The sequence below is a fragment of the Lissotriton vulgaris genome, chromosome 11 (genome assembly GCF_964263255.1).
Source record: "Lissotriton vulgaris chromosome 11, aLisVul1.2, whole genome shotgun sequence".
NCBI lineage: Eukaryota > Metazoa > Chordata > Amphibia > Caudata > Salamandridae > Lissotriton > Lissotriton vulgaris.
In genome coordinates, this window is record NC_141699.1 from 707,843,174 (window position 1) to 707,859,889 (window position 16,716).

The window sequence follows — 16,716 nt, forward strand, 5'->3', positions numbered from 1 at the left end:
GGACTCTGCTTCAGCCGAGTACCAATAAAAAGCATCAAAATGAAGAAAAGGGCATGGGAATCCCCCCCTATGTATATGCAATGGATACAAATGCTATACACTGCTCGGACAGCACGGGTACAAATTAATAAATATATATCTGAACCACTGCACATTGCTAGAGGGACACGTCAGGGTTGCCCACTGTCCCCTCTACTATTTGCCATAATACTTGAGCCACTAGCTGGTAAAATAAGACAACAACACCACTATTCGGCACTTCAATTCCCACAAAGACCACTACATATATCATTATATGCAGACGACATGATGCTATACGTCCGCGATCCTGCGCAAAACTTAAATCCTCCACTGAAGGAGTATATTAAATTTGGACAGCAATCGGGACCTAAAATAAATTGGTCCAAATCCCTAATTATACCACTAACAGATTCCACACTTCCACATGCTATAGATTATCCATTAGAATGGCAATCGGAACCAGTGAAATATTTGAGTCTGGTATCATCGTGACCCGGAAATAGTTATCCACACCAATTACGGTAGAGCGACTTGTGCACCTTTAAGAGGTGGATTTGTTTGCCACTGTCGTTGGCTGATCGTTTGGCCATTGTGAAGATGGTCATTCTACCTAAATTGTTGTTCCTTTTTAACAATATTCCAATCAAGACCCCAATGAGGGTGTTTCCTAGGAATAATGCCATGGTTCTGAAGTTAGTATGGCGGGTAAGCAGGCCTGGATTGAAATGCGCGCACTCACATTACCTTATTCGCAGGGAGGTTTAAAAGTGCCAGACTTTTTGCTATACTATTTATGTGCGCAAGCACAATACGTATACTTTTGGTGCCACAAAGTCTCCTTCCTTACACATGTTGCAATCGAAGAGGGGGATGCGCTACCAATACCAAGTACAGCGATCATTACGCACCAACGACCCCCCTTACACGAATGAGACATAAACCCCATAGACACAACGAACAAAGCTTGGAGAACGATGGGAAGAAAAGCAAACAAATTTCCATTATATGCTCCCCGTTGCCATTACATTACCACCCAGAACTTTCAGTCACCCAAGAAAAGCTGGGTATGAATGTACTCAAGAAAGTGGGAATAGATACCATGGGCGATCTTTACCATAATCGCCAATTCAAACCACTGGATGATCTTTCTTATATAACTGACCAAACACTGCTATTTCAATTCACATATCACAGACTTCAGGGGGCGATAACAAAATTATATGCATCTTACCCTACAGAACCCCAGCAATTATCCTCAGTACAACTAATGATTACCACTCCCACAGCCTAGCACTTGGTATCTAGGTTATATGTTGCATTGCAAGAAGATATAGCGGGAAACACACAAAATGCACTAAAGAAATGGAGTGGTTGTTTAGTTGATCTGCTGACAGTGGTAAAATGGGCAAGCACATCCTCATTAACAAGCTTATTAACACCTAATGGCAACTTGTGTATGATACATTATAAATATCTCCATCAGACCTATTACACAACAGCTAGACTTAATAGGTATGGCCTAAAACAAGACTCAAGATGCCAGCGTTGCAAAGCGGAAATAGCAACTTTCATACACCTGGCCTGGAGTTGCCCTGAAATTGCAGAATATTGGGTAAAATTGTCTCAAGTGCTGAGTACTATGGTGGAGTGACCATAGAATGTTCTGTGCGTGTCTGTTTGCAAGGTCTGGTGCCTAATGTGTGCGCCACTAAGAAAAAAATTCTGTGCAGTTGAACTGCTACTGGCTAAACGACATGTTTCACTATGTTGGGGTGGGAGGAAGATACCAAAGATTAAACAGTGGCTTCGAGATTTAGCGTACTGTAAAGACACATTGCTGACGTATGAGGAGGAATTACCTGCAAGCTCACGGCCAAGAGATTATTGGACATTTCTGATTGACTACCTGCAATCCCACCAAGTTGTCTAATTGTATGTCTTGACTGTACCGAAATGAAAAACTGTGCAGTGTAATGTAAGATTAACTAATTGGATGAAGGATGTTGTTGAGCAATGGTCTGTAAGTTTTATTGATTGTTGACATCTTATGTCTTGCAAATGCCAATAAAAAATAAAAAAAATGAAAAAAAGAAATAAAGAAAAGGGAGCAGGATAGAAGACCCTAATCCCAAAGCCTTGGGCTTGAGGTACCAGAGGGACCCCAGCAGATCAAAAAAGCTTTTTTCTAAAAACAAAAAATCAGTTTGCCGCAGGTTTGCTAAAAAAAAAAGATAAAATAAACAAGCGTGGGCTCATTGTGCTTGTTTTCGAAAGTGCCCTGGGTGGGTCTAGTCCTGGCGGCATTTTGGAAAAAAAGGTGGGTGGCGCAAGGGCCACCACCTCCCCAGGGCTTTTTTTTTTAAAGATAAGTGATGTCATCAGTGATCTCACTAATCTTGCCATCAGTGATGTATTTTGTGAGATCATGAGCCGTGCATTGGGGGGGGGGGGGGGGGGCGTAAGTTATAGTTAGCTCAGGTAACTGTAACTGCTGAATTTCTCTGGTTTTGTACAAGTAATATGTGAGCCTACCTATAATGTCTCTTTACCCTGTATGTTTTTCAGTGAATATATAAATATGTAGATTAAAAGTAGAAATATATTTAATTTTGTTAACATCATTTTGTATGTGGTTAATTTTACGTTCATGTCCAGTATTGCAGTACCTGTGGGTGCTGGACTGGTCCAGGGCTGAGCTGCAATACATTTGTTACTGTTTAGAGACCTTTTTAGTTGTAGTAGATTTAGAAGTATAGTTTTTTAGTAGCAACAGGTTTACTCTTTTATGCAGGGTGTCTTTCCCACTGCTAAGAAGTAAGCTTACATAAGTGAGGATTGCCACATGGAAAAGATAGGTAGAGGTGGCGATTTATACTCATAGGTTTGTGAATAGCATTTTGTAGATCTTTAGTAGTACTGTTGTAGTACTTTAAACATACTCCAAATTGCAGTCTCGCCAGTTACTGATTAAATGAGCTGTCAAAAAACATTGCCTGACTAGCTTAGTGATCTTGGATATCTGGAAATTCTAAGAAAGTCCCAGACGTGATAATTTGTGTCCCTATCACATAGAGCCAAATGGAAATTCTCTGTATACTAGAATCTGTTGGAATGTATATTCTGTTATATCCTATATCGAAAAGACATGAGTAAATGGAAGTGCTTACAATGTCATAAGTGGGCTTGTTACAATCCATAGAGGTGAGAAAGTGCTGGGTTTTATGTTTTACACTCTGGTAAGAAGGTGGGTTTTAATTGGCTTCAATCTACCATTACAGTCACAAAAATACAGGCCCAAATTTACTTAGATGTTGCATTACTTTTTTGACGCAAAATCTATTCTTGTATTTACTAACCCACGCAAAGCCCAAGTTGCATGGCTTTGCATTTCTGTGTGTCGGAGACATATTACTTGGGTGGAGCACAGGCGTTCCCATGTGTTCACCCATGTATTTTATGCCTACCTGAAGCTTGCTTAACAAAAAAATAAAAAGAAAATATATATATATATATATATATATATATATATATATATATATATATATATATAATTTTTTTTTTCCTTGCTACTTCCTCTTTGCATGTGTGGAGCATTCTGCAACACACAAATAAAGAGGAGTAAGTATCCAAACACAGTTGACACAGGACGGTATCCCTTCCAACACAAAAACTATTCTTACCACAACGCAGGCACCCTTGCAACATGCCGGATGGGTGCCTTCACTGGCACTAGGCAGCCACTGCACCATTTTATTTATAAATATGGTGCAGTTCTTCACTCGCCCTTTCAGTCAATGCTGCGTAGCAACTTCCCCTGAGCTGTGTTGAGTGTAATGTTAGTAAATCCGGGTCGCAAATTTTGTACTGCACATTCTATTATTCTATTCTATTAAAATCATTTGTACCGTGCACTATCACCATAGGTTTCTTGGCGCTCAAAAACAATGAACGGAGACCTAGGAAAGGGAGTTAGTCGAAAGCAGCTTGGAAAAGCAAGGTTTTTAAAGATTTTCGAAACACATCATATTTAGGGCAGAGACGAAGAGAAGGCGGTAGGGAGTTCCAGGTCGATGGAGCCAGGACCGAGAAACTCAGACCACCATGTTTTTTTCTTTTAAAACGGGGGACATCCAAGAGATTGAATGAGGCAGAGCGAAGAGCTCGAGAGGGGATGTGACGAGACAAAGTTGAGGATATGAACAACGGGGCTGCGTTCGAGAGTGCCTTAAATGTAGTGCATGCCAGTTTGAAAATGCAGCGCTTCAAGACAGGAAGCCAGTGCAGAGTGCGGAGAAGGGGGGTGACATGTTCATATCTGGACTGACAGAAAATCAGCCGGGCAGCCTGATTCTGCACCAGCTGAAGTCGGTGAAGGTGACAGGCGGGGATTCCCGCGTACAGAATGTTGGCATAATCAAGCCTGGAAGTTATAAGCGCGATGACCACTTGGATTAATGCTTCTTTCGTAAGGAACCTACTAATCTTACGAATTCGCCTAAGATGAAAGAAACAGGCGGATGTCACCGCGTTAATATGCGGTTTCATGGACAGATCATCGGAGATGATTACCCCCAGGCTTTTGACAGAGCTCACCGGTGTGGGTGCTAGCCCCAGAGAAGTGGGCCAGAAGGAGGTATTCCATGGATGCGAGGGTCCTCCTACCAGGACGAGCTCTGTTTTTGTTGGATTTAACTTTAAATGACTGTGATACATCCACTCCGCAATGGACAGCATAGTGGACTGAAAATCTAAACGGGAAGACGGATGAGAAGTGATGGGGAAAATTAACTGAAGATCGTCAGCATAATTAAAAATTGTGACTGGGGCATTTCGAAGGGAGGCTAACAGTGGTTGGAGATACAAATTAAATAGGAGAGGAGACAGTGCAGAGCCCTGGGGTACGCCACAGGGAAGGGAAGTGTAAGAAGCAAAAAAGGTGGAAAGATGAACAGATTGACTACGTTGATGAAGGTAAGATCTGAGCCAGTCAAGGGCCACTCCCTGTATGCCAGCGTTATGGACACGGTCGATCAAAATAGTATGATCGACCGTGTCAAATGCCGCTGAAAGATCCAATAGGACGAGGGCTTGAGAGATGTTGTTATCTGCCCCTTTCCTGAGGGTGTCCATGACCGCGACTATGACCGCCTCGGTGGAGTGGAGGGGTCTAAATCCTGCTTGTTGAGGATCTAAGAAAGAGGATTTCTCTACAAACGAGCTCAAGCAGCGGGTGACATAAGTCTCCAAGATCTTTCCTAAATAAGGGAGGAGGGAGATGGGTCTGTAATTACTGAGTAAAGCAGGGTCAGCATTTGTTTTTTTTAGGATAGGTAGGACTGCAGCTTGCTTGAAAGAAGATGGAACATCACATGATATCCTAACATTAATTCCAGAGAGGAATACAAACACAAGTTCCTCTGGGCAGCTCAATATAAAAAACTTCCATTGCACTGCACAGCTGCGAATGGAATTCAAGTTGTTCATCTGGAATTGTTCTGATCACTGTCATGACCACCTGATGAGGCGCAACGGATGGATAGATGTTAGAATGCCCTAACTCGGACTATTGTTGCTGCATTATTAGTAGCACCCTGCTTTCCAGATGCCGAACCAGGACAGCAGGCAGTGTCTTCCCTAAAATTAGGATTATTGGAGTGCTGCTTGTATTGTAAAAAGATCAGTTCTATCTTGAGGAGAAATTGCCTGAATGAGAGGTTCAATAGGCAGCTTACGAGGGGAGCGCCAGTAATGTCCGTAGCATGTCTTAAGAACCTTCACCGTCCAGCACTTTCTCTAACTAAAGAACTGCTAGCATCAAAGCACAATTACACACCGCTGAAATATCTACCTTATCCTGCTTTATCCTTAACCAGTTTCTTGATTTTTTTTTGCAGACCACGGTGGATTGGGTTGGAGATAAGCTTGTCTGTGTACAGAAAGGTGAAAAAGAAGGCCGCGGATGGACCCAGTGGGTGGAAGGCGATGAGATGCACTTGGTATGGTCATGGAAATAAACATAAGCTTATCTGCTTTTTTATTTAATAAATGAGCAATTACATTGGGCACTTCCACCGACAGCAACATGACTACTTATATATTCCACCAGCTGATGAGTGAAATCCATTGTTTTCGGTCATCAGACTCCCTAAGATATCTGTCAAAAGGGTAGCAGAAAAAAACCGAAGTGATAGCTGTCTGCCTTTAGGCACAGGACATCGCCTTCAGCCACGTCCTTCCCGGAGTGTCCTATGGGCTCAGCACTAACTTTGTGTTGCCCTGCTCAACATCACCTATGACTGTGCTGATGGGCTTGACCTTCTTCATTTGCCACATAGCTCTAAATGCAATACTTGGCACTGGGCCAAGTCGGCATTCACTTAAGACATCTGCCCTATGAATCCAGAGGGACGTGGCCATCTGAAATGATTTGATTGGTGGGATCTGTGGCTGGGTCAGACTCAAAAGCCAGGACAGTCACTGTGCTGAGCACCTATATCACAGAAGTAGCTTCAGTGATATCATTGATGATGTTGGTGGTGATGTCAATGGTGATGTTGCACAAGCTATCCTACGTTACGTCATGAGTAGTTCACTAGTGGATACATGTTTGTGGAGCTCGCCCTAAATGCCAAATTCCCGTGGTCTTTAAGCTTTAGATTCTAATCAGAACATCCATTGAGCTGACGGGTTTCTGGATAACTTATATTTTTTAACGGCAGATGTCATTTTTGGGTCGGAGAAAGCACCAAAAAGTACCTTTTAACAATGCCTTTTCAATGAATGTTTTTGTTTTTTAATTAACTTCATTGCATCGACTTTGGTCTCGTGAAGCAGGGTTTGTTGGAAGGGCGTGATGCACAGCCCCTCTCTTCCCAGCCCACTTTATATGGCATTCACAAGCACACAGTGGGATGAGGGTGTGGAGTTACTTGCTTTGACCATGATATTTTCACATTTCACTCCTACATCCAATTTCTGTCGACTCAGAACCCACTGTTTTCTGATTCTAGACATTAAAATGGGCATAGGGTGTGACCTTGTGCCAAATTGTACACTCTGTCCTGTGCCCCTAAAACCCATTCTATAGTGCATCTGCTAAATAGCTGTGGAACAGAGCATGGTCTTAACACTGTATCCTTTTTCATGTCCGTAGAACCCACTCGACACAGCCTTTAGCCATGTGCAGTTTTTCAGCGTGTCCTATCTCATAACTCTAGAAGAGGGTTCTCCAAAGCCAGTCCAGGAGGGCCAGATCCTTGCCAGATTTTTTGCATATAAATGTAGTTATCTAGTAATCTGGCATGGATTCGGCCCTCCAGGACCGACTTTGGAGAACCCTGCTCTAGAAGATGCTGTGCATAGCCTCTAAGTGATAGGTTGCAAACCCTCCCCATCTTTTGTCCCCAAACCCCACTACACATGAACTTTGGCCATGTGCTACAGCTTTGCGAATACAAAGTGCTCTGTGGTCACTATGCGTTCTTAAGGAGCCAATGGATATATGCTTTGTACCTGAAAAGTGCAGTCCATATTTCATTTGTGAAAGCTCCAATTCTATATATTTATTGTTTTCCTGTGGAAAATATGGACACTTTACATAGATTAATGGAAGTTAGAGTGGTGATCTTCTACTTTCTTCAGGTCAACAGCAAGTGGTGGAGAATGAATGGTCATGAATGTTATTTTTGATATTTTTCTAGTGATGGCTATTATGATTTTATGTTGGTGCTGTATTGTTATGTTGTTTGACGAGTTACTGTGTTATGTTATGTTAACACCTTTTTATGTAGTGCATATCAGCTACTCTTGTGGGACCATAGTGCTTTTGGATGATTCTGTGAAAACCTTTTTATTTGCTACTGAAATTCTCTTATGTCGAAGTCAACATAATGTGCATGTTTAGTGAAGATTTTCACTGCTCCATGAACTAGTTCAGTACGATTAACGGTTCCTGTTTTCATTAATTACTGTGTGTATTTTTCAGTTTCTCACAAAATCAGAAAATCATTGGGTATCAATATTAATAAATTTCCGCCCCACAACAATATGCTGTAAATTGATATTTCAATGTTTACAAAATACATTTAACATATGTTGTTGAAGGGCCGTTCATCTGTACCAAGAGGTCACACACTTAAGAGCTTGGAGTTGCTTATTTCTCAAACAAATTGGAAACATAGAGATATGATCTTAGGTTCTTTAGATGGTGGTCGCATCAAGATTCGACTGTTAAACGTAAATATTAGCTACAATTGTCTAGCGATGTGGCTAGCTTGACCTTGAGTGCTGAAATGACTAGTTGGAGCACAAGTTTGCACATCAGCTACAGCCTTGTGTAGTAAGTTCTTCAGGGAAGCCAATTATCCAATAAATGAAGTAAACCAATTGAAGAATAAAAGATGAGTATTTTATTCTTAACCCCTTCCCTGCTCATGACGAGCTCAGCTCGTCATGCAGTACAGTGCTCCTGTGCTCATGACGAGCTGAGCTTATCATGAACAATGGAAATCATGGATCTGCAGCACAGGAGGAAAATCTCTCTAGCAGTGATGCTGTTACGGAGAGACCCACGACTGATGGCAAAGCTTTCCAGTATACAAATGAATACATACAAAGCACGTTCTGGAATGCATATGGTCATAAAAGAACATTCATAATATAGCCTTCTTTAAAGATACATTACTATACAATGAAGTATTAATATTTGTACATACTACACAATCCCCTTTTATCAAGAGAATAAATAAAATAAAAAATAAAAATAAAAAAAATATGAAAATGAGAAATTTATACAACAAGATAAATAAATATGAATAAGAAAAATACAGAAAAATACAATGGAATACATTAATTCATTACATAATCACGAAAACGAAGTGGCGCAGATCTGATCCTTGCAACGCCATTCATCCTACCCCTACCTTCTCCTTCCCCTCTCCCTCTATGAGGAGTAAATGCATGTGAAACAGAATGAAAAGAAATCGCACCTGAATCACCCTCACCAGATGATGAAGTAGAACCAATGGAACAATCTGACTGACAACTAAAATCTTGACAGGTAGGTACAATAATGTCAGCAACACCAAACCAATCTGAATTTGAATTATCATTAACATTAGTATCATGCTTATTCTCACGAATAATGGCAGCTTGTTTATCAGTTATTTTGATGAGAGCATTTTTGTTCCACCAACCTCTGTCCTGCAGAAGCACTGCCATGTGAGACACTCTTGTGACCTGAACAGGAGAAGAAAATTTAGATTGACCTTTACTAACTTTAACAGGTTTTCTGATAAAGACCCAATCACCTGGAAATAAAGGTTTGTCTGTAACATGTATGCTTTTATCATAATCTTGTTTGTAACACTCTTGTTTTCTAATAACAAAATCTTTAACCTTGTTTAAATCAATAGAGTTGTGAGAAGAGTTCTCTATTAACAAAGTAGGATTGAGTTTAGAAGTTGGTGTACGACCTCTCAACAAAATAAAATTTGATACACCCATAGTGCTATGAGGGGTTCAATTGTAGTTCCAAATGTTGTGAAATAAAAATGAAGCAATATTTAATCCACTAGCTACAGCTGTTTGTACAGCATCTTTTTACAAACGGTTTGCACTCTCAACAAGTCCATTCGAAGATGGGCTGTACAAAGGAACTAAAGTATGTTTAAAATCTAATTTATTTAAAAAACAGGTCAACATCACGAGCAGTAAAATGTGAGCCATTATCAGTTATAAGCTCATCAGGTGTACCTTCAGTATAAAATAAACATTGTAAAAACAAAACAGAATTTGCATCAGCAGATTTAACAAAAGCGAAGTAAATCCATTTTGAGAAATAATCAACAGCAACAGTTAAATATTTTTTTCTGAATTTAAAACTGGAAAGGGGCCAGAAAAGTCCAATCCAATTTTTTCAAAGCTCTTGTAGGCCACTCTGGACAAAGAGGCGAATTAGATGATTTCCAATGTTTGTCTGAACAAAGACATTCGACATTGGTTAATGAGTTTTGACTTGATTATCTACACCTGGCCACCAATAGGTTTGTTTAATTTTGTTCACTGTAGCAGTGGTCCCTGGATGCCCCTCGTGAGCTAAGGAAATAATATAATCTCTAATGCCTCTCGGAGGGATACATTTGTCTTGGCGCAGTAATATGTTATTAGAACACGATAACTCGGAAGCTACCTAAGCAAAATTCTTTCTTCTACAGATAAACTCCTATCCATAGGCAATCCTTGAACCAAGAATTTCTTAACATTTTGTAAACCATCATCCTCCTCAAACTTGCATACCCATTCTTCTTGTGTGATTTTAAACTTTTGTACAACATCTTCAATTGAGAATACACATTCAAAATCATCTTCAGAATAAACAGACTGCTGGTTGGGAAGTGGAATGCTAACACGCAGTCTGCCCGAACATTTTTGCCACCTGGAATATATTTAATTTCAAAATTTAATTCCTGAAGTCTTGCCAGTAATGTGACAAAACAAGAAGATGCTTTATTAGAAGAACTGTCACTTAGCTTATACATTAATGGTTTATGATCTGTGAATAGCTGAAATTGTGTACCCTAAATGTACATGCAAAACGTTTCCACCGACCAAGTGCAAGCCAAGGCCTCACACTCGATTGTGCTGTAATTGAGTTCAGCAGATGACCATGTGCGAGAAGCAAACGCAATTGTGCATTCCTGCCGTTAATCATCTGAGAACAGCACCAAGGGCTAGATGTAGGTAAACTACATTTACCGAATCTAAAATACCGAATGTTACTGATTCGGTTTTTTAGAATCTGTAAATGCTATGTAGGTAATTACTCGGTAAGTATTACCGAATCGGTAGGATTCGGTATTTACCGATTAGGTAAATACCGATTTGGTAATTTCCTTTCATGCTTATGGGCCTGTAGGCCCATAGGAATGAATCGGAATTACCAAATCGGTATTTACTGATTCGGTAAAAGGGGGGAAACATTCAAGGCTGGCAGGGAGTCACTTTGACACCCTGAGCATTGGGTGCACATGTGGCACACATACATGCCCTAAGCGCATTTATGTCTGCCACATGGCACTGTTATTAAATGCAAAAAGTTGCTTTTTTTTAGGGTTTTCGTAATTTACCACCAATTTGTAGTTGGTGGTAAATAACGAATCCTTACAGGTGAAAAGCACTCCCTTGAGTGCTTCCTACATTTCAGATTCTGTAATTTACCGAATCGGTATTTAAGAATTCGGTAATTTACCTAATTCTTAAATACCGATTCGGTAAATTACCGAATCTGAAATGTAGCCACCTACATCCCAAATGCCTAACGGCCGAAATTCGGTAATTTTGGCCGTTACCGACCGGTATTAGGGTTCCTACATCTGGCCCCATATCCTTTAGCACTGGCATCAACTGTTATAATGCTTTGAACACCATATGTGAAAGGTTTGATAGCTGGAGCATTGATAATTAATTCCTTTAGAGAAGTGAAAGCATCTTGTGCTTCAGAAGATCACACAAATGTAACATGTTTCTTTAACAAGTTCCTTAAAGGTTGAACTACTTGAGCATAACCCTAAACAAATCGGGCATAATAACCACTCAGCCCAAGGAATGCTCTCAAGGAATCTTTGTCCGAAGGAGAAGGTGCATTTTTAATGGCGTCTAACAATGAGGATTTAGGTTTAATACCTTCACTGGATAGATTATGACCTAAATAATCTACATATTGAGCCAGAAAAGTGCATTTTTTTATATTGACTGTCAAACCTTGAGTTTGCAAAATACTCAAAACTTTCTCAACAAAAATATAATGTTGTTCTAATGTTTCTGAATGCACTAAAACATCGTTTTGGAAAGCCTGAATTCCAGGACAATTATCAAAAATCTTAACCATCAGCCTTTGAAAAATACTGGCAGCTGATGCTAAGCCAAAAGGAAGTCTTTTATACATATAAACACCAAATGGTGTTACAAACGTGGTTAAGGGTTGTGACTTTGCCGATAAAGGAATCTGGTGAGGGGCTGACCGTAAATCAATGGTAGAAAAGAATTTACTGCGACCTATTTTGGCTAGCATGTCATGAATTTTTGGTAATGGATGAGCATCAATTATAATATTACGATTTAGAAACCCCTAAATCTGCGCATAGACAAATGTCACCAGAATGTTTACGAGCTACAACAGCAGCCGAAACCCATTCTGATGACTCAACTGGGAAAATAATGTCTTGGGAATACAATAGTGCACGATGTTTCTTGAAATCATCTTTGACTGAAAGGGGTACAGGTCGTACTTTCTGAATCACAGGAAAAACCTTCTCTTTTAACTTTATAGTATGTTCATAATTTTTGACTAAACCAATATTATGACTAAATACAGCTTTGTATCTATCAAATAATGTGCATAATGTGGGGTCCTGTGTTATTGTCACTAATAGATAATATTGGTGAATCTCCAAGAACCACAGGTTCAGAATGACCAGGTTTCACCATTATCCCTAAACCAGCTTGATCATGCCACCCTAAAAGATCTCTACCATTCAGTGCAACATACATCTTAGTGTGAATGACTCTACCCTTGAAATCAATAGTGTCAGGAAAATATCCCCGCATGATAATGTCATATTCGGCAAACGTCTTGGGCTTAACATCAGTAGGAAGTAATTTCGAATTAGGCCACAAGTTTTTAAAAGTTTTTACATCTAAAATAGTAATTTGCGAACCAGAATCAGCCATGACATCAATAGAAATTGTGCCTATTAACACTTGACAATTGGGTCCTTTAACCTTATTACCATCAAGAGAATTAACGTGAACAGATAAAGAAGCCACATTAAGAGCATCACAAATTTCATCTTCGGTGTATACAAAATTACTTTCCCTTTTTCTTTTGGTACTCTACACATAGAAAAGAAATGCCCAATTTGTTTACAGTTATTACATCTTTTACCTTGAGCTGGGCAATTTTGATTGTTGCCAACATAACATTTAGAGCCACACCTGTAACAAAAAAAATTAGGTTTACGTTCAAAAGCTTTCTTATCTTTAGCACGAGTGGGGACATCATTCACATCAACTTCATATGTATTATCTTTAGAGGTACTCATCACATTAGTATTTGCATTGTTGGTAGAAGATTCCGCAATTTTATTTGACGAAGTCACTGAACAATCAATGCTTTCTGCTATTATCATGACTTCATCTTGACTTCATCTAACATATGATTTTTGCAAGTCAAAATTCTGTCTTGAATTTTTTTGTTAAAACACTTAAACACCAATTGATCTCAAAGTGCAGTATCAACATAAGGTCCAAATTCGCATTTAGAAGCGAGAACACGTAAAGTTGCCAAATAATCCTCAATAGACTCTTCAGGCAATTGTTTTCTTTTAACAAAAACATGACGTTCAACCATAATAGATGGCTCCTCTTTGTATTGTTTTCCTAAATGAGCCAATGCCTCCGTATACACAATCCAAGAATCGTCAGAAGATGGATTTTGCACCACAGGTAAACTGTCAAAAAGTTGTTGTCCAGCATCTCCTAAATGATTACATATTATTGCTCTCTTCCTAGAAGCAGAGTATTCCAAAGCGTCAATAGCTTCCAAACAATTAGTAAAAACTCTGAGCCATTTGTGCCATAGAGTTTGGGGTTTACCAGGTATCCTCAAAAAACAAGGAGGTGCCAAAATGCTATTATTTGAATTTGCCATATTAAAACAATAGAAATCAATAAAAACGGTGTTAAAAATTTAATTCTCCACAGTTCAAATAGTTTTAAATAAAATATTGTGTAAATATTACCAGCGATGTAGATATTGATTCAGTTGAAAGTTGTGCAAATCTGGAGCGAGATTCCAACTTGCCGATGAAATACTGAAATTGTGTCACTAAAGGCTGAGATCGTAGAAACTTCCAAAATATGCTGCATATATCGCATGAACTGCTATGTGATGTTTCCCAAAGTTAGAAAATGGCAGCTGAACCGTAATGACGTAATTCATAAAAAAATATTTAATTGTTGCTGTTGATTATTTCTCAAAATGCATTTACTTTGCTTTTGTTAAATCTGCTGATGCCAATTCTGTTTTATTTTTACAACGTTTATTTTATACTGAAGGTACACCTGATGAGCTTATAACTGATAATGGCTCACATATTACTGCTCGTGATGTTGACCTGTTTTTAAACAAATTAGATATTAAACATACTTTGGTTCCTTTGTACAGCCCATCTTCAAATGGACTTGAGTGTGCAAACCGTTTGTTAAAAGATGCTGTACAAACAGCTGTAGCTAGTGGATTAAATATTCCTTTGTTTTTATTTCACAAAATTTGGAACTACAATTGTATCCCTCATAGCACTATGGGTGTATCACTTTTAATTTTGTTGAGAGGTCGTACACCAACTTATAAACTCAGTCTTACTTGGTTAATAGAGAACTCTTCTCACAACTCTGTTGAATTAAACAAGGTTAGAGATTTTGTTATTGAAAAAACAAGAGTGTTACAAACAAGAATATGATAAACGCATGCATGTTACAGACAAACCTTTATTTCCAGGTGATTGGGTCATTATCAGAAAACCTGTAAAAGTTAGTAAAGGTCAATCTAAATTTTCTTCTCCTGTTCAGGTCATAAGAGTGTCTCGCACGGCAGTGCTTCTGCAGGACAGAGGTTGGTGGAACAAAAATGCTCTTATCAAAATAACTGATAAACAAGCTGCCATTATTCGTGAGAATAAGCATGATACTAATGTTAATGATAATTCAAATTCAGATTGGTTTGGTGTAGCTGACATTATTGTACCTACCTGTCAAGATTTTAGTTGTCATATCGTTCCATTGGTTCTACATCATCATCTGGTGAAGGTGATTCAGGTGCAATTTCTTCTCATTCTGTTTCACATTCATTTACTCCTCATAGAGGGGAAGGAGATGGTAGGGGTAGGATGAATGGCGTTGCAAGGGTCAGATCTGCAAAACTTCGTTTTTGTGATTATGTCATGAATGAATGTATTGTTGTATTTTCCTGAATTTTTCTTATTTCTTGATATTTATTTATCTTGTTGTATTATTTTCTCATTTTCATATATATTTTTGTTTTAGTTCTTTTAAAATTTTATTTATTCTCCTGATAAAAGGGGGATGTGTAGTATGTACACATATTAATACGTCATTGTTTAGTAATGTATCTTTAAAGAATGTTATATTATGAATGTTCTTGTATGACCATATGCATTCCAGAACGTGCTTTGTATGTATTCATGATGTTTCCCAAATTTACAAAATGGCCGCTGAAGCGTAATGACGTAATTGCGTGTTGGACGTTCGTAAATCAGCATCTGCAAGACAACGTCATCGCTCTGCACGGACCATAGAGAACGAGATAGGGGAAACATGCGCTTGGAACGAACACGCAAGACAAAAACAAGCAGCGTCTTTGAATAACGGTGAGTTGGATCATTGAGACAATAATCCAAGTTTGCGATCCGCAATATGAATAAATATTTTGAAAATAATAATTAGTCAAGTAAACTTTACTCGCGTATCTGCAGTGTCAGGAAACAACACTGAATAGAAATCTTGAATGGCAAATCACAATAGCAGGGTCGGTGGGTCCACAGAAAATATCCTGAAAATACCCTTCTTAAGTGTTATAAATACATCCATAAAAATTTGTTGCCAAATTATGTAGTCAGTTCTTCAGGGAAGCCAATTATCCAATAAATAAAGTAAACCAATTGAAGAATAAAAGATGAGTATGTTATTCTTAAGGAGAGACCCACGACTGATCACAAAGCTTTGCAGTATACAAATAAATACATACAAAGCACGTTCTGGAATGCATACGGTCATACAAGAGCATTCATAATATAACATTCTTTAAAGACACATTACTAAACAATGAAGTATTAATATGTGTACATACTACACCTTGACAATACAATTCCTCGTGTTTTGGTGAAATAGCATCCTAATTTACCCAGCAGTTGAGTATTTTACACATTTTTCAATATTAGCACCATATTACACTAACTTGAAAAAGTCACTAACCATTTCTGGTAGTCCTATCCTGTACAAAGCATGCATTTCTCACCAACAAACTTTCCAATACTGTGACTTATAAATACCTTTTAAGTGTTTCAAAGCATGCACTTGAACAAACATGACAAAAAAACTGCCTGATTTACAGATGTGAATACAAATGTACATAAATACTGATTTAAAGAGCTTATAGATTCCAAATGCATAGTTATTTTATGGAAACTAAAGTTTACCCATGACATAAAGGAAAAGCATCAGTTTGCTGTGACTTGAGTGTGTATAAACTGGCTTCTCTGCCCATCTTTAGAAAAACAGTATGAGGTGGATCACCTTTATTGTATGGGGGGGGGGGGGGAATTGCAGGTAGTGTCCTCCAAAACCTGTGTTCATAGCTTGCCTCTGGTGAGTTAGGAGATGGGGGCTGGCCCAAACTGACGGACCACCAACAAGGTATAATGAATGCTACATACTGCACCATGGTTCTTTCGAAAAAATAATAAAAAACTTTTATTGAGCAATTTATTTTACCCCATTTACCCACCTCATAAGAATGGAAGGCTAAATCTGCCCTGCTGGGATTCGATCTCCAGTACACCATATTTGCAATCGGGAAGCAAATAGATGACTACACAGTTGCACTAGCCTTTACGCTTA

General features: G+C 38.8%; 1 protein-coding gene across 1 annotated transcript in view; it reads left to right on the forward strand.

Moving 5' to 3' along the window:
* RBP1 (retinol binding protein 1) overlaps positions 1-16,716 on the forward strand; it is a 109,992-nt gene that overhangs the window by 70,372 nt on the left and 22,904 nt on the right. The window contains exon 3 of the mRNA XM_086943783.1: positions 5,916-6,017. Within this exon, the coding sequence (XP_086799909.1) occupies positions 5,916-6,017 (102 nt within the window). The remainder of the gene's footprint in view (positions 1-5,915; positions 6,018-16,716) is intronic.